The sequence below is a fragment of the Myodes glareolus genome, chromosome 8, assembly GCF_982192425.1.
Source record: "Myodes glareolus chromosome 8, mMyoGla1.1, whole genome shotgun sequence".
NCBI lineage: Eukaryota > Metazoa > Chordata > Mammalia > Rodentia > Cricetidae > Myodes > Myodes glareolus.
In genome coordinates this window covers 14,714,076-14,733,029 of record NC_142033.1, presented here as the reverse complement: position 1 = coordinate 14,733,029, position 18,954 = coordinate 14,714,076, and the positions used below count along the sequence as shown (strand labels likewise).

The window sequence follows — 18,954 nt, the reverse complement described above, 5'->3', positions numbered from 1 at the left end:
AATAAAAAATACAATATGATAAAGCCGGGCATAGTGGTCCAGGCCTCTAACCCCAGAACTCAGAAGACAGAGGCAGGCAGTTCTCTATGAATTCCAGGCCAGCCTGGTGTATGGAGAACAGTCAGGGATACATAGAGAGACACCATCTTAGCAAAACAAAACAAAGATATGTTATTTTCTTATTCACATAATAAAAATCTGTGAGGGAAATTGTTTATTCTTTAGTGGAGGAAATTGAACTCAGGGTTGTGTGCAAGAACAAGCTATACCTTAAGTTCAATTTATTCCTAACCTGGTAGCTAGCTTTATGAAACATATTTTCATTGAGCACTATTTTTGGGCAGTTTGATGTTGGAACTCTGGCCTTTCTGGGTGGAAAAACGTAAAGTCAAAAAGAAGACAGTCAAAAAGAAAAAGCCACGCCCATAGCCTGGATTAGGTCCCTGGAGCCCATGTGGTGGGAGGAGAGGACAGACTCCTGCAAATTGTCCTGTGGCACGCACACATATGCATGTGCATGCACACACACACATACAACCCCCAAATACATATATGTAGGCAAAATATTTTAAAAGGGGAAGTGAACCATTGGGAATTGAGAGTAATAAGTTAGGGACTAAAGACAGCTTACTGCTTGCCTGTCAGGTACAAAGCTTTGGGTTTGATCCCCAGCACCACGTAAACTGGGAACATGGCCCCTGCCTGTAATTCTAACAATCAAGCAGTGGAGGCAGAAGAACCAGGACTTCAAGGTCACCCATTCCTGGCTGTACATGAGGTTCTGCCTCAAGATTAAAAAAAAAGAAAAAAAAGGAGGAGGAGGAAGATGAATAAACTGGTTAGTACAGGCTGTACTAACAATAACCTGGTTACTATAGACTGACTGTACAGGCTATGTCTTAGGGTTATGGTTGTGATGAAACACCATGACCAAAAACAACTTGAAGGAAAGTGTTTATTTTGCTTTCACATCACAGTTCATCACTGAAGAAAGTCAGGGCAGGAACTCAAGGAAGAAACCTGGAGGCAGAAACTGAAGCAGAGGACATGGAGGAATCCTGCTTACTGACTTGCTCCTCATGGTGTGCTCAGCCTGCTTTCTTAAACAACTCAGGACCACTGGTCTAGTGATGGTGCTACTCCCTGTGGGCTGAGCCCTCCCACATCAATCATTCATCAAGACAGGCTTGCCCACAGGCCAGTTTTATGGTGGCATTTTCTCAGTTGTGGTTTCCTTTTCTCAAACAACTCCAGTTTATATCAGGTTGACTTAAAACTAGCCAGCACAGGCTAGTGGTAGAAGCCAGAGAGTTTTCAATGCCAGGCTGAGGGTCCAGTGATGTAGGATTCTCCTCTGTATGCTATGAATATGTTTTATTACCATTAGTTAATAAAGAAGCTGCTTTGGACCATGCAGGGCAGAATATAGGTAGGCAGGAAAACTAAATTGAATGCAGGGAAAAAGAAGGCAGAGTCAGGCAGATACCTGCCGAAGGAGAAAGATGTCAGAACATTACCGGTAAACCACAGCCTTTTGGTGATACATAGGTAATAGAAATTGGTTAATTTAAAATGTAAGAGCTACCTAGGAATACACCTGTGCTGGTAGCTGGGAAACAAAAGTGCAGTCTCAGTCTATGAGGCACTGTTTACTGTAGCAGCAGAGATGAGGGAAATAACGGATTCTGGGTCTTCTCTAATAATGGATTAATATCAGACTTTTTTGTTAATATTCTTCTCAGTAATTTTCCTTTTTAGGGTTTTATAGGCTGTTGTAGGTTTTCCTCATGCTATGTTTTTATTATGTCATTTAGAATTCAGCTATTCAATTATTGATGAGTATAGGGTTATCTTTAGTAGGAGTCTTAGAATCATACATTGATACTGTTGCAACTTCCTTCTGGAATACCCTTCAAAGTTAGAAAAAACACTGTAAATATGTGTAAATGTAGACAAAGTCCTTTGGTACAGCATACCACACAAATAGTCCACATGACTAAACATCAGAGCTTTTGTCTGGATGCTGAATGTCCTCCTAAGGCCCATGAGTTAAAGGCTTTGTCCTCAGCATGGAACTACTAGAAGGCAATGATGCCTTGTGGGCGGCTCTTAGGTCATTGTCGGTGGGAACTGTGATCCCTGGCCCTTTTCTCTTTTGTTTCTCAGCAGTGAGGTGAGCAGTCTGCCTCAATTGCCTTGTCATTTGCCATCTGATACCCTCAACAGTGTCCCACACCTGTGGATGTGCCTGACTGTGGGCTAGAACCTTTGGGATGTGGTGGACATCAACTTCTGCTCTCGTAGTGATCTCAGGCACTTGGCTACAGTGACAGAAAGCTGAGGACCACTGTCAGCAAGGTTTAAAATAAGCAAAAGAGGAAAGAAAAGAAGGTTTTCAGTTGGTTTTCTAGACCCTTGAAGCCCTTTTGAGATTTAAGCTATGCAATAGCTTTCCTTATGTGAAGCCAATATACACATCAAGTTCCAAGAAACCATGCAAACTGACTCCTGGGTTACTAGACCATAGAAAACATTCTTGGACCCTGAATCCAACTGAGTCCGATGCTCTCACCTGTGGCAGAGCTCTGATCTCAGGCTCGAGTCCGTGATGCAGTCTCTCACCCTGTCATCTCTGTAGACAGACAAAACTCCGTTAACTACAGACATATGCACTTCTGCAGCCACTTATGCTTAACTTTTCTTTAAGTTACAACTGTATTTTAGGCAACCAAGCAAATTTAACAAGAGTCAGCTAGTTCTGGATTCAGCTCAGACAATGCTATCTTCCAGGGATTTTAAAAAAAAAACAACAAAACTCACTACCTCTGTCACAAGCACTGGGGTTTCAGGCACGCACCACAACAAGGCTTTCTTCTTTGCATTCTTCAGCGTCGGGCAGAAGTTAGACATTAGTAACAAGACTATTTGTAGGACTACAGAAAACTAACCCAAATTCTTACCAAATACATTTGTTTGACACAGTCCTGGTAGAGTTCTAGTCCATTGGGACTGCAGTGATGGGAACCAACTGGGGAGACACAGTAACCCTGGAGACTCCACAGTGTAGAGTCACTGGTGCCCGGGGCCCAGCTCCTACTTCTTCTGGCTTTGTCTCTTAGTTTCAGAAGAGGTAGAAACCTATGCTGGATTTATTCCTGTGTCAAATGACCTAACACTACTGACCTGGCATAGACAGCCATGAGAGTTACAGAAATGCTCAGCCTGGCATGGCAGCACATGCATTCTTGTAATCCACACTCTGGATGCTGAGGCAGGAGGATCAAGAATTCAAAGTCAGCCTAGGATACACAGTAAGACTCATTCCAAAAAAAAAAAAACTGGGTGTGGTGGTACATGCCTTTAATCTCAGCACTCAGGAAGCAGGGGCAGACAGATAATTGTGAATTTGAAGCCAGTCTGGTTTACACAGGGAGTTCCAGGACAGCCAGGGCTATACAGTGACCTGGTCTCATTTCACACACACACACACACACACACACACACACACACACACACACACACACACACACACAGAGAGAGAGAGAGAGAGAGAGAGAGAGAGAGAGAGAGAGAGAAAAGTGTTCTGCAAGTCAGAGGATTCTTTGCTGGAATATCCAACAGAAAGAACATTTCTCAGCACTTTGTGGCTGAGGTAATGCAGCATCATGATGGGTAATCAATATATTACTAATGTTTTACTGTTATTATTAACATTTAGATAAATCCAGCTAATGTTGGCACTTGGGTTAAATATATATTCTCAGAATATCTTAAGGAACTAGAGTTGAGATATATAGAGATATTTCTTCAGAAAATTTTACTTTCAGATATTTGCCATATAAACACATTAATATTACAAAAATAAGATTAGTACCAACATAGATAGCACATGAAATGCTTTACTATAAGTTCATCTAAATGACAATACAAGAGCACTTGAGAAGCACAGGGAGTCTCGTAGGCCTCTGTAGATATGGGCAGGAGGCTGGTGAGCTCATCTGTTTTGAATGAGACATCTTATTAATTTGTTGTAAGCCATTGTCATGAACAGCTAGAGGCCGAGGCTTTTCCTATTAGTCTAGTCCTTGAGTGTTCATAGTTCTCAGTGCTATGTATATAGTTCTAGCTTCACAATGGACAGTGTGCTGCACACAGATCAGTCCTTTGGGATTTGTTTGTTTCACTTGTAAAATGGAATAAGCAAGCATTGCCCCACCTTGTCACAATTGGTGGTGTAATACCCAATGTGATTATGGATGTGAAATCTCTTCCAATCCTAACTCACTACAAACTAACACTAACACTGTGTGCGGTCTCTGGACTGGATATGCCCATTTGCTGTTGGGGGCTTGCCTCTTTGATTTGTTTAACCTCTCTACCTTCAGGCTGTTTTTCCTGGTAACTTTACAGTCTCTTCAAAGTTCTTTAACCCTTGACTTTCTAGATAGGGACCTGTGGATAACACGGGTGATGGGCTTCTGAGGCTCCTGAGAGGAGCTTGCCATTACAAGCATGCAGTCTCCCACAGCCACCTACAATGCTCCAAGGGACGGTGTCCGTCCATCCTCTTCTGTCTTGCTTAGAGGCATGGCCGGCTCCTCGTTGATGACACTTCTCAGCTCTTGGAGAAGCTGCTTCAGGTCCCTGGTCGGGTCTTCCTTCAGTGTGTTGGTTTTCATAGAGTGCTGATCAAAGCAATGCACACACAAAGACTTAGCTTTTCATGTCTGCAATTATATTCTCATAAAATTAATTCAGCTGCCACACAGAAATTACGGACTAGTAGGACAAATGATGGTTTGTTTTGCAGTGCACAAGTCCATTTCAACTGCTAGTCATTAGACAGCACCGGCCTTCTATGTGAACAGCACCTGCAGTGGTTCTGATGATCCTGCTGCGTTCTAAATACAGGACTTTTCAAGGTAAAAACAAGGTTATTGTAACTGACAGATGGGACAAGTCTTTCTCCTGTCTTCTCTCTCTCTCTCTCTCTCTCTTTTTTTTTTGTTAAGGGTTAGTGCTGGTTTCTGATTATAAGGAATTTATGTCTTCAGAGAAAACCTGAATTAAAATTGTCCATGTTTTTTCTTGTGTTTTGAAAGTATAAAGAGTTAAACTAAAAATTTTACCAAGTTACTAACATTTTAACTAGAGGGACTAAAAGTATTTTTGGAATTAATAAAATATTAAAAATAGTTTATTAGGAAATGACCTAAAGTCAACAGTCTTTGTCTTGGTGACATATTAAATATTCTGCTATGCTGCACTTAGCATGTGATATGCTATGTATTTACCATGTGTGTTGCTTTTTATATGAAACCTGATTGTGCTGGGACTAACTGAAGAACTGAATATAATGTAATTATATAACTTACTTTAATAGTTTTTGTTATCATTAATCCCAATGACAATTTTATTTTGTCTTTTCCAAGAAAACAGTAAAGAAATTTTTTTTATATGAACTCCATTGGATTCTAAGGAAACTGTATAAATCTAAAATCTAGTCGTTGAAAATGCTAGTTATAAACATTATTTTCATAAGTGACTTTTTCCCAACTTAAATTACTCACACATTCCGCCATTTGTCTTATGGATTATATGATTGGTTACTAACATGAGACAGGAAGCTGGCCGTCGACTGGGAGGAGGGTACATTGGAGTGTGACCGGGTTACAGAGGCCGGCTGGAGAAGGCGAGGTTTCATTGAAGGATTAGAGGTGTAGCCAGGGCCCTGAAGCTCCTACAAACAATGCAGAAGTGAGCAAAGCAATCTTAACCCGCAGCTACAAAGAGGTGTGAAATCAAAATTGTTTTTTAATTCCACAGGCAAAACCTATTATTAAAATTTTAAAATAGAGGCAACTTAAAATATAGACATTTCAATATAAAAGCACTTTTTATAAAAATTATTGCACAAACATTGATCCTTTGGGTCTTTGGTCTTTGGGTCACTCCACACCTGTGTGTGTGGGGGGGGGGACTTTTCCCTTAGGGATTCCCAAGGCAGTCACTTCAGGAACATTGTTTCACTTGCTTATTGTCAACTAAAACTAAAATGTGATGTTTCAATGTTGTTCTCAATGAAAAGTATGGGCATAGTGGGTAGCAATACTTCTACAGACTTTATAAATGTAGCAGATGATGTGGACAGTATATTAAATGTAAAATATGTAGGGATCTGGGAAGCTGGCTCCGATGGAGGATGGCTCCTTGTGCAAGCGTAAGGACTTCAACCCCCAGTACTCGGAATAAGTCAAGTGCAGTGACGTGAGGCTGTGTTCCCAGAGCTGGGTGGTGGAGAGAGGTGGCTCCTGGGGTTTTGTTGGCCCCAGCCTAACCTACTGAGTTCCAGGTTCAGTGAGAGACCCTGTCGAGAAGTGACTGAGGAAGAAGAACCCTACCATTGGCCGCTGGCCTCCGCAGTGCTCACTTAAAAATATACAAATGTGTATACACATGCACACACAAAAACACACAGAGAAAATGTACATAAAGAGAATATCAAAGCATATCAAGCATGGGCATTATTTCTGCTTAAATTATATATGATGAAAAATACCCTTACTTTTACATCCAAAGTGTGCTGAAGTTTCAGACGCACAGACTCTTGCTCCTGGCGCTGTATGATATCTTGGCATTCTGCAAACTGCAAAGATGCCTACAATCAAGCAACCATAAGTGGTTTATCCTCCATTCTTTATGAACTTTTACTGCATTAACCTGTAATGTAGTTTCCAGCTCTCTCGTCAGGAAAACCACATCCCCCCAGCACACTGCACTCAATGATCCATCTATCAGCTGCGTACAGTCATGTGGCCTGTCTTATCCAGTGCATCCTCGGCAAACACCAATCATTAGTAGGAGGGAATGAACAAAGGATGGAATTTGCAAAAAGCTTTATCAAAGCATAAAATCCATATGCTGGGCTCAGAAGCATAGGCCTGTAATCCTAGGACACAGGAGGCAAAACCAGAAAGATCAGTAGTTCAGTGCTACCCTGGGCTAAGTTTGGGGCCATATTCAAAAATCCCAAACTACAACTGAGACCCAGAATAGCATGCTTTAAGGAGCAAAGCTGGCATAGTCGGATCACAGATTATTTTATCTAACACAAAGGTCTGGCTTCTTAGGAGTTAAAGATTGGTTATGATGCAGTCATAGGTTTCAGGGTTTCTAAGTAACAGGAGACAGTTTGATCCCTGTGTAACAAATGATAAACAGTGTCGGGCCTTCTTTCAGCTGTTTTCTGCCCACCTGCTCCAGACCTAATAAAGTGGTAGATATTAGCACTATCATTTCATTAACGTGTAAGAGACTGGACTCCAATTAAAATCTAGATGATTTTGATGGTAGGTTAGGTACCCACGGAGGCATGTTTACTTTGGTGACTAAGCATAGCAAAGACATTTTTTATCTACTGCTCCTGTGACTTGTGTTAGCCTATCTTCTTGGGGAGAAAGTATACTATTATGGCTCAAGTCTAAAATGTTCCTCACAGGGCATGGAAGCTTTAGGAGGTGGCCTGGCAGACAGAAAGGTCTCTAGAGAGGGGACCAGCCTTTCCTGACTTTGCTTCACACTTGGCTACCTGGTATTGGGGAATATTCTTTTCAGGTGTAAAACTTTTATGCTGCATTTGATTAACTGTGAAGCTGTGATTCTTTGCCTGTCTAAAACACCTGATGGTCTAATAAAGAGCTGAACAGCCAATAGTGAGGCAGGAGCCAGGAAAAGCAGGGCTGGCTGGCAGAGAGAACAAATAGAAGGAGAGCAAGGAGCAAACGAGAGAATATGGAGAGAAGGACATCAGGGGCCAGTCACCCAGCAAGCCAAGGAGAACCAAGTAAAGAAAGGTATATAGAAGTAGAGAAAGATAAAAGGCCAAAAGGCAAAAAGTAGTCTGGATAACTTAAGAAAAGCTGGCAAGGAACAAGCCAAGCTAAGGCCGGGCATTCCATAGCTAAGAATAAGCCTCCGTGAGTGATTTATCTGGGAGCTGGGTGGTGGGTCCCTCAAAAAGCTGAAAGAGTAAAACGTCACACACAAACAACACCCTGGTCTGCCATGACTGACGTTGTGACCGCCATACTTCCCACTACCATGGGGGACAGAAACACAAAACTGTGAAAGAAAATAAACCCACTGCTCTTCTGCTAGTTTAGTGACAGCCGTGTAGAGGCACTGGCTACATATGCAATGGCTGAGGTTTAAATTCAGTCTCCTTTGTCAGTGACAGCTTGCCTCTGTGCCGTAAGGTTGGGATATGATGCAAGTTGGCAGTGCAGAACTTCCGCTGAGAGCTATCCTATCCAGCTGCTATCCAGGTGCTAACCCCCTCCGCTCAGTCAGTAACTACCTTGTCAAGAGCGACTTCCATGTTAGCAACCTTCTCCTTCAAGCGGCGTTCTTGAGACCGAAGCACTTCTAGCTCCCCGGCCATCTTGTTTTTCTCTGTTGCCACGGTACTCAACTCCTGGCTGAGCTTACTCTTCTCTTCTTTCAAAAAATGCTTCTCCTACAATTACAGAAGAGAAAGTCACAGGGATAACTGCTGATAAAATTAGGTAAGTGCTGAAGCTAAAACATCCATCAAAGGAGTCTTAGTTAGACCTTTTTTCATCTCTCCGAGTGTTACTGCTTAGGCTCCATAGGTCTCTGGTGACATCTACAAAGTACGAAGCAACCACACATCATAAAAAACAGTATTTTGGTCCACACATCATAAAAAATAGTATTTTGGTGCAGTAGGACTGAATAACAACATACTAAATTTTACTAAAATTTACTTTAAATAATAAGATATTTAAAGAAGGCGCACTTATTTGAAAGTCTCATGGGTTTCAATCTTGCTTCATGGTTGAATATTTATTTTACAAATGTCTACTGTAGATTGTGTGACAGAAACAAACAAGACAGACAGCTCTTGCCCTGAACTCACTTGTCATATGTGGAGACAGGCGTGGGCTGTGGGGAAACTTGTCATACATGGAGGCGGTCGTGGGCTGTGGGGACACTTGTCATACGTGGAGGCAGGCGTGGGCTGTGGGGACACTTGTCATATGTGGAGGCAGGTGTAGGCCAATAGGAGGAAGTAACTTTACAAAGCCCTAATTACCATAAATTGAGAAAAGCACTACTTTAGAGTCCTAAGGGGAAATAATGAGGCAGATGGGAAAAGAATATATTCAGGAAAAGAGAAGAAGAGGAAGAAAGATGGGAAGGAAGAGAGGAAAGGGAAACAGGCAGGTGCATACGATGAAGGGGGTACAATGTATGTGCCTTCCAAAGCACCCCAGTGGCTCACTGTGGATGACGAACTAATAAACTACAAATAATAAATATAAATAACAGATAAAGTAATTAATTTAGTAATTGATTAATTTTACTTATGTCATTTTTAAATGATTTAATTTTATTTTATGTATATTGGTGCTTTGCCTGCATGTGTGTCTGTGTGAGGGTGTTGGACCCCCTGGAACTGGAGATACAGACCAGTGTGAGCTGCCATGTGGGTGCTGGGAATTGAACCCGTGTCCTCTGGAAGAGCAGCCAGTCTCTTACAGTGAGCCATTTCTCCAGCCCCTGTGCATTTCTTTTGCATGTTCACTGCGGTCAGTTCTGTTACAGATATGAAAATGTTATCTGTGAAACTGACATTAGAACATCCGAACACAGCACCTTTGCCATGTTTGCTACTGAACATTATCTACTCCGGAACTGTGAAAACTCCATCTGACTAACCAGACAGAGCTGGGTAGGAGCACACAAAAGCCCCCCAACATGTTCTTCAAACACATGGATCAGCTACCTCAGTTTGCCATAGATTATGAACCACATTTGGTCTTATACCCCTTCACAATAATGTACAATTTCATGAGTAAATTCCAGTTATCTTTTCAAGATAAAAGACCACATATGCCATAATATACATATTTCATTTTCCTACCTGGGGACTGAAACAAGACCTTGCACTTGCTAGATAAGTAGGCAAGTGCTCTATTGTTGAGCTATATCCCTAGTCTAGTATCGAACAACTTCATATATGTAAATCTGTTGTGTGTGGTACTCTAGACCCCACTGTTCTTCTAAGTCTGGTACTATTTATTACACAATTCTTTACAACATAGTTTTTAGAAAGTCATCGGAACAGTATTGATTATATTTTGTTTATGACTCTTTCCTGTCTCTACCAGGAATGTCCCTCTGACCATGTCTACACTTGATACTAGCTATTCTTTAAGATCCCTCTACAGGGCCTGGAGGTAGCTCAGCAGTTTAGCGCACTTGTTGCTCTTGCAGAGGACCCAAGTTAGGTTCCCAGCACCCACATAGTGGTTCACAGTCATCCATAACTCCATTTCCAGGGCATCTGACACTATCTTCTAACTTCTGCACACACATGGCACACAGGTGGTGAACATACATATACATGTGCAGGTACATTTAAATTTAAGAATTCCTTCTCTAATGTTCCTTTTGGAAACTTACCCTCATTCTGATTACCATCAGAAATCTCTCCCAACTGTACGTCCTTTGCTGTGCCCCCCTTCTGCCTTGCAATGTATTAACCAACAGCTGTGCTTGCTTCTCAGGACAAAGACTCACCTTGTTGGCACTTGTCACAGCCTCTTCTAAAAACTGCACCTTGCTCTGCAGGGCATCTATCTGACCCCTCTTGGCTGTGATTTGCTTCTGCATGCCCATTGCCACCTTCATAGCTGCGGGAAAGATGGAAGCTGTACACTTTGAGAGGTACTGTAAGTTATGACAAGACGACAGGTGAGATTCTCTGAGGTCAATTAGATATCATGGGACAAAGTCTCTCGGGTGACATCATCACTGCAGTTAACGCCCAGAGATTCTGAGCTAGTAAAATCTATGCAGGGATGTGTTGCGGTTTCTTTGCTACTGGAGTTAATTTCATTGACTACAATTAGTTACACATTTTCATTGGTAATAATCACACTGAACAAATTTATATACAAAGAGGAGACACACATAAAAACAGTCATAACAGTCATACATGTTTGACCAAGATGATTTTTTTCAGAAGCCTGTTATCAGGCTGCTCATTTGTTCCTGGCTGCCCAGACCCAAAATAATCAAACAGAAACTATATTATTTGCAAAATTGTTTGACCAATAGCTTAAGCATGTTTGTAGCTAGCTCTTATATCTTAAATTAACTCACTTATATTATTTTATATTTTACCACGAGGCTCGTGATTTATTGGCAAGGTTCCGGTGTGTCTGTCTCCAGTGGTGGCTACATGGTGTCCCCCTGACTCTGCCTTCTTTCTGCCTCTCTCTGCTTGGAGTTCCCTCCTTGCTCTATTCTGCTAAGCCACTGGCTGAAATGAATTCATTAACCAATGAAAGCAACACATATACAGAAGGACTTCCCACACCAGAAACCATGTTTAAATATCACTGAAGACATCTACTATTAAACTTTTAAGAGATTCCCGCGATATCACAGCCCATTGCATTTCATTCTCAGAGTTAGTGTCCTGTGCTATAACTCACTACAGTCTTAATGGTAAAAATGCCACAGAAGCACAGAAATGGTTGTTTTCGGGAAAACTGGGAATGTTTTAATTTTTAAAGATTTATTTCTTTAATTTTACATGTAAGAGGTTTTCTGCCCACATTTATGCATGTTTGTCACATGTATGCCTAGTGCCTGTGGAGGCCAGAAGAGGGTTCAGATCCCCTGGACCTGGAGTCATAGAGGGTTGTGAGCCACCTATGTGACAGACCCTGGTCCTCTGCAAGAGCAACAAATGCTCTAAACCACTGAGCCATCTCCAGCCCCAGATGAGAATGTCTCACTGAATCCTAAGGACATGGTGAGCTATTGAAAAGATATGGGAAGGCTGTCTTTACATAGAATTTTAAAGTCAGAAGACCTTATCTTTTATTTAAAAGTCAGTTGAGAAAATAGGTTACAAACTAATACTGCTTTGAGTCAGACCTGGCTATAAATTAGAGGTTAAATAGGAAAATTAAAACATACTATTTGTTGAAAACAAAACATCAGAAAAATAATGAGATTTTTTTAAATTAAGAACATATTGATGGTTTTTGCCAGGTGTGCTTGGGCAGTCCTTTAATCCGGAGGCAAGTGGATCTGAAGCTAGCCTGAACTACATAGCAAATTCCAGGCTAACCAGAGCTACATAGTGAGACCCTGTCTTTAAAAAAAGTTCTCATAATAATCTCCCAAAATCAAGGTCTATGACGATCTCCTGAGTAAATTGGGAGCATGGGGACCATGGAAGAGAGTAGAAGGGGAAGGGGGAGGAAGGAAGGGGAATGAAGAAAAATATACAGCTCAGTAAAAACAGTAAAAAAAAAAATGCAAAAAATCAGGGTCTATAATCCAGAGATAATGCACTGATTTTTAAAAATAATTTTAATTTTTTGAAAATTTCTTACATTTACGTAATGACTTTTTATCATATCCATTCAGAATTACTTCCAACTTGCTGGAGAGGCTCCCACCCTATCTTCCTTCTGGTTCCTACCCCATCTTCCTCCGTCCAACTCGCTGGAGAGGGTCCCACTGCATCCTCCCTTCACCCTCAGACAGGGTCGTGTATATCCCAGACTGGCTTGAATCTGTTATGCAGCTAAAAATGACCTTGAACTTCTAATTCCCTGTTTCTACCTCTTTAGTACTGGTAATTTAGGGGTCTGCCAACAGCCCCAATTTATTTGGTGCTGAGTATTTGAACCTACGGCTTCATGCATGCTAGGTGAACACTGTACTGAATGAGCTATATCCCAAGGCCAACTGTTAATTAATTGATTTATTAGTATATCAAAGTCTGGCATCATTTGTTCACCACTTTGAAGAATTCTGGTCTATTAAGTGGATTATGGTTGGACTTTAAAGGTAATCTCATTTTTTTTTAATTTTAAGCTGATTTTACTCAATAAAAACAAATATTTGAATGTAATTACAAAGATTACCCAGGTAATTAATAATCATAACCTACTGGGATCACTGGGGTGACAGAATGGACCCTGAAGGCACCCTTCAACATCCTTTCCAAATGTCATTATCTTAGCATTAATCAGCAAAGAGCCCAAATGCCAAAAACCAGAATACTTTAGAATTGTGGCTCCTCCGTGCACAGGGCAGTATAATCCCTGGGTCACTCTGATCTGGGGCTATGTGCTGCCAGAGTCAGTAGTGGTGGCACAGATCTTTTTTAAGGTGTTTTTTTTTTTTTAAAAAAAAAGAAAACAAACTATTTTCATTTTACATACCAATCCCAGTTCCCATTCTCTCCCTCCTCCCGTTCCCTCCCCCTTCACTGCAACCCCACTCCCATCCACTCCTAGAGAGGGTAAGGCACATTGCTCCAAGGAAGGACCAAGGCCCTTCCCACTATATCCAGGCTGAGCAAGGTATCTATCCAAAGAGAATGGGTTCCAAAAAGCCAGTAAAAGCAGCAGGGACAAATTCTGGTGCCACTGCCAGTGCCCCGCAGTCTGCCCCAGACATACAGCTGTCACCGACATTCTGAGAGGGTCTAACTTTTGGTCCCATTCTGTTCCTTCCCTGTCCAGGCTGGAGTTGGCTCCCATTCGCTCAGGTAAGCTGTTTCAGTGGGTCTTGACCTCTTTGCTCATATCTCACTTTTTCCACCCTTCTACTGAATTTTGGGAGCTTAGCCCGGTGTGGCACGGATTTGTAATCCCAGAACTTTGGAAGTAGAGACAGGAAGAGCAAGATCTCAGAGTCATTTCAGTTACAGAGCAAGTTGGAAACTAACCTGGGCAACCAGACACCCTGCCTTAAAAAACAGAAAAAGAAAAGGAAAAGAAGAATCTGTGCTGTTACCCAAGCATAAATGAATCTTTAACTAATTAAAAAAACAAAAAACTCAGGAGCCAACAGGATAGCTCAGTGAGTAAAGGAGATTACTGCTGAGCGGGCAACCTGAGCTTGATCCCTGGACCACATGGTAGAAGGAGACACAACTCCAGAAAGTTGTCCTCTGACCTCCACATGCACACACACACGCGCGCACACACACGCGCGCACACACACACATGCGCGCACACACACACACGCACACACACACGCACAGACACACAACACACACACTCACATACATGCACACACACACATATAAAATATCTTTTCAAAAATTTAAATAATGCAGTGAGGACTAGGAGATAGCAAAGTTGTCAAGGTGCTTGCTGAGGAAGCACGGGGGCCTAATTTTGACCCCAGCACCCACAGCAAAGCTGGGCGTGAAGCACACACTGTGCTCTCTGGGCCAGCAATCTACAAAATCAGGAGCTCCAGGTTCAATGATCGAGAAAGACCCTGTCTCAAAATAGAAAGTGGAGAATAACGGAAAATAACACCTGATGTCGACCTCCAAACATATGCATACATGCAAACACATAAAAAACACATAAAATAGATAGACTTAAATTTGATGAATACTACTTTTTTGAGACAGAGTTTCTATGTGTGTCCCTGGGTGTTCTGGAATTCTCTTTGAGCCTACTTCTTCCTCCAGAGTGCTGGGGTTAAAGGCCACCAAAACCTGGGTAAACACTAATTCTTATAGTCAGCTATTAGAGCTATACCGCGAATGGCAGAATAGCGGGAGAGGACCAGCTTCTCTCATTCTGACGATCCTCGCTCTCACTCACACAGCATGTGCTAGTCAGTTCACTCTTACTCACATGATACACACATGGTCAGCTCACTCTTACATGATACATGCATTGTCAGTTCACTCTTACATGATACACACATTGTCAGCTCACTCTTACATGATACACGCATTGTCAGCTCACTCTTACATGATACACGCACTATCAGTTCATTCTTACATGATATATGCGTAGTCGGCTCACTCTTACACCACATGCTCGTTGTCAGCTCACTCTTACATGATACATGCACTATCAGTTCATTATTACATGATATATGCGTGGTTGGCTCACTCTTACACCACACGCTCATTGTCAGCTCACTCTGAAATGATACGCACATTGTCAGCTCATTCTTACATGATACACGCATGGTCAGCTCACTCTTATATGATATCCGCGTGGTCAGCTCACTCTTACATGATATAGGCGTGGTCAGCTTACTCTCACTCACGTGGCACGTGCGTGGTCAGTATGATCAGCAAGTGGAAAGGCAACAAGTGTGATAATGACCTCTTATCTAGTAGTTCTATTACCAAATCTCATCTCGATTTGATTAGAGAAGAAATCAAGAGCTAACAATCAGCCAAACTGACAAACTGACCTACAGTTTATGTAGACAAGCCATATGTAAACCATGAGGTTAAGTGAAAACTCTCAGTGGCTTGCATTTCTACCCTTAAACAAGGGGAGACGGTGAGATTCGTTAGAAGTTACGGGAATAGCTCTGGTTTCAGACATGTCATGGACAGAAGTACATGGCGATTTCCCTTACAACACAGTAGAAGCCCTGCTTCCTAATGCCCCGTCGCTAATGTCTCTGTGTGTTTCTCTCATTCCCTGGCGCTGTGAGGAGGTGGGAGACAGTACATCCAGACTTGTGTTCTAACAAATCTAGGCGATGGAATTCCAAACTGAGGGGGTGGAGCAGAGCATACCATGGCCGTCGGAGCCCTCCATGGTCTTCAGGGTATTCCTTGTTTGCTCCAGCTCAGTCTGCGCAGACTTCAATTGCATCTTTAGCTTGTTTGTAGTGGTTTCCATTTCTTCACTTTTGTTTCGGAAATTCCTTTTCAAAACTTCATAGTCCTCTACATAAAATAATAACCAATATTCGTAATTAATAATCATAACATCCTAGAGGCTGAAGAAAAACTCATTCTGATGAGCCCTCATTTGTTACGGACACAGTCCAGGTGTCTGCTGTGCTTTCCTTTTAGCTGCTCTTCCTTACTCACCTCCGCTCAGTGCTTCTCCCCAGGGTTTGTAATTAGCCCATCTTTATTGCAGGATATTTGATCACACTGTGAAACTCGAGACCGTGTTAATAAAATCAACCATGGATGGGGGGGGGGATGCCAGAGCCAGCAACTAGTTGATGGGAAATAGCCTTAAAGAGTATAGGAAGCTGCAGAGGAGCCAGGAAGACAGATAGAGACATGTACAGGAAGGCATGTAGGGAGGGATTTGGAGTTTCATGGTTTTTTTGGTTTGGAACCAATGGAAAGGTGCTCTCTTATTGGGTCTCTGGCCAAAAAGGAAGGTCATCTGGTTGCTTTTCAGTCTCTCTGAGCTAGCATGTTTTTATCCCAATATCTGACTATAACAGTATAGTATTTGTGTTTTAATAAATAAAGCTTGCCTGAAGATCAGAGTGCAAAGTTAGTCATATGAGTCAGCCATACAGGCCAGGCAGTGGTGGCACACACCTTTAATCCCAGAAGCCACACTAGTCAGCCATAGAGGCCAGGAGGTAGTGGTGCATGCCTTTAATCCCAGCACTAGAGAGGATGTAAAATGGGAGGAGACAGCTCTCAGCTCAGTCTCAGTCTGAGTGATTCATGGAGGCAGGATCACCCATTTAAGTATAAGGTAAAGGTAAGAACCAGTGACTGGTTGCTTTGCTTTTCTGATCTTCAGTTTGAACCCCAATCTCTGTCTCTGGGTTTTTATTATTTGTGCTACATCTGACTCCCAATTTTATTGGTAAATAGGATGCTAGAATCTTAGTTGAAGACCACATGAACTCCTCATGGGGATTTCTCTCAGGGACTCTGGAGAGAAGGTGCGCGTTTAGAAACCCGAGCTCGCTGCTGATACTGCTGCTGCGGATAACCTGAGCGGTCAGCAGACTTGGTGAGACACCTGTGGAATTCTTAAGGAGAGAGATAAGTAATATTTAAAAAAATCTTTCCCACGTTAAGAATGGGAAATCTCAAATGCAGGGAATTAGACTCTGCATAGCCACAATGAATGGCTTGAAGTTGAAAAAAAAATAAATAAAGGGATAACTGACCTAGTTGGGATTGACAAAATGTCATTGTAATTACTATCAGCTTGATAACTCATATGTTATCTTTAAAAAAAGGTTTGATAATATGAAATTTGGCTGATAAGATACAAGTCTTAGAAAGATTTATTACTGATAAGATACAAGCCTTAGGAAGACCCGATAATGAAAATAAAAAAAATACCCAGACACAGACAGAGGAATTAATACAAGAACCAACCATATCAATGCATGATGAAACCAAAGGGGGTCTGGTCCCAAAGTTATTAGGAAACCAACTTCAGTTTACCCAGTTACTATGCACGAATGACCATCAGATGATGGGCACCCCTGAGGCTATGCAGAAGTTAAATGGAATCCTGTAGAGATATTAGATTTGAGAAGATTTAAGGAAGCAATCATTTCATATGGTGTGCATTTACCCTATGTAAAGCAGATGTTAAATTCAAGGGCAACTCAGAATAGAACTATCCCCCAAGACTGGAAAGCTTTGGCTATAGTCGTAGAGGAAACTGGTCCTCAGTTACAATGGGGAACATGGTGGACAGAGGAAACTAGAGTTACAGAGCAGCAAAATAGGGCTAGAGCCATTAATATTTCCCGCAGTCAGCTTCTAGGTGAAGGCCAATATGCTGAGTTGCAAAATCAGTTGGGATTTGACGATCACACCTTGGCTGTATGTTGTTTAGCATGCTGCCTTGAATGCTTAAGACAAGGTAGATGAATCAGGAAAGAGGTCTGAGTCATTTACTAAAATTATGCAAGGCCCAAAAGAAGCTTTCACTGACTTTTTTTGCAAAAATTGATTTCAGCTGTAAATACAATAGTATCAGATACAGAAGTCAGGTGAATATTAATTGAATCTTTGGCTTATGAAAATGCTAATTCAGAATGTAAAAGGGTGATTGGGGCTTTAAAGGCAGGATTACCACAAATAGATGAATGGATTAAAAATACAGCTGATATTGGATCTCATACTTATGATACGTTTTTGATGGGAGAAGAAATTTCTAGAAATGTTAATAAAAATCAAATGTCAGATGTTTTAATTGTGGTAAACAAGGTCGTTTGAAAGGAGATTGTAGGCAAGGCATCCTAGAAACAATTTTTTTTCTAGAAATAATCCAAACAGAATGCCTCAGTTTTCTGGAGAAGGTAGAAAGTGTGGCACAGGGCAGCGTTGAACTATTGAATGCAGACCAACAAGAGACAGGCAAGGTCACCCTTTACCATTAGAAAACATCTTAGCAGGACTCTTACAGGTGCCAATATCAAATTTGGTTAAATCATTTCCTGTCAATATTGGGGAAACTCCTCCACAGAGCAATTAGACTTAATGCCTATTATGGAAAACCACACTGCTCTGGATGACAGACAGCTTTAGAAGATGAAAGAAAAATTTCAGGAGAGACCAAAAAACAGTATTTTGGAAAATTGCTATAAATGATCAAAGACCAAAACTAAAAGTACAAACAAATGTAGGTTTATTAGACACAGACATAGTTGTAACAACAAGTTCACCAAAATCTTAGCATCCAGATTGACTTCTTGAGGAGGTAAATATTCAACCTCTAGGGATTGGAACTTTATCTCAGGCAAAACAAAGTATAAGATGTGTTGAGTGTATAGGGTCAGAAGAACAGTTAAGAAAATTAAACCATATATGACTGACATAGCAATGAATTTATGGGGACAGGATTTGTTGTAGCAATGGAAAACACAGGTTAACATTCCTCTGATCTCAAAGACAAATCATAAAGAATACGTCTGAGAAAAACATTAGAAAGTATTATTAAGAATAGTCGGGGCTGGAGAGATGGCTCAGTGGTTAAGAGCATTGCCTGCTCTTCCAAAGGTCCTGAGTTCAATTCCCAGCAACCACATGGTGGCTCACAACCACCTGTAATGAGGTCTGGTGCCCTCTTCTGGCCTGCAGACATACACACAGTCAGGATATTATATACATAATAAATAAATAAATAT

At 41.5% G+C, this 18,954-nt stretch overlaps 1 protein-coding gene across 8 annotated transcripts in view; it reads right to left on the bottom strand.

The window, feature by feature from the left end:
* Positions 1-18,954, bottom strand: part of Ccdc158 (coiled-coil domain containing 158) — a 73,219-nt gene that overhangs the window by 14,214 nt on the left and 40,051 nt on the right. For 6 of the 8 annotated variants that reach the window (XM_048425973.3, XM_085691632.2, XM_048425918.3 and 3 more), the window contains 7 exons: positions 15,620-15,772; positions 10,606-10,718; positions 8,357-8,515; positions 6,566-6,658; positions 5,615-5,740; positions 4,537-4,685; positions 2,573-2,632 (listed from right to left, as the gene is read on the bottom strand). In XM_048425973.3, coding sequence (XP_048281930.3) covers positions 2,573-2,632; positions 4,537-4,685; positions 5,615-5,740; positions 6,566-6,658; positions 8,357-8,515; positions 10,606-10,718; positions 15,620-15,772 — 853 coding nt within the window. The remainder of the gene's footprint in view (positions 1-2,572; positions 2,633-4,536; positions 4,686-5,614; positions 5,741-6,565; positions 6,659-8,356; positions 8,516-10,605; positions 10,719-15,619; positions 15,773-18,954) is intronic. The other 2 variants (XM_085691633.2, XM_085691631.2) reach the window with 1 other exon arrangement.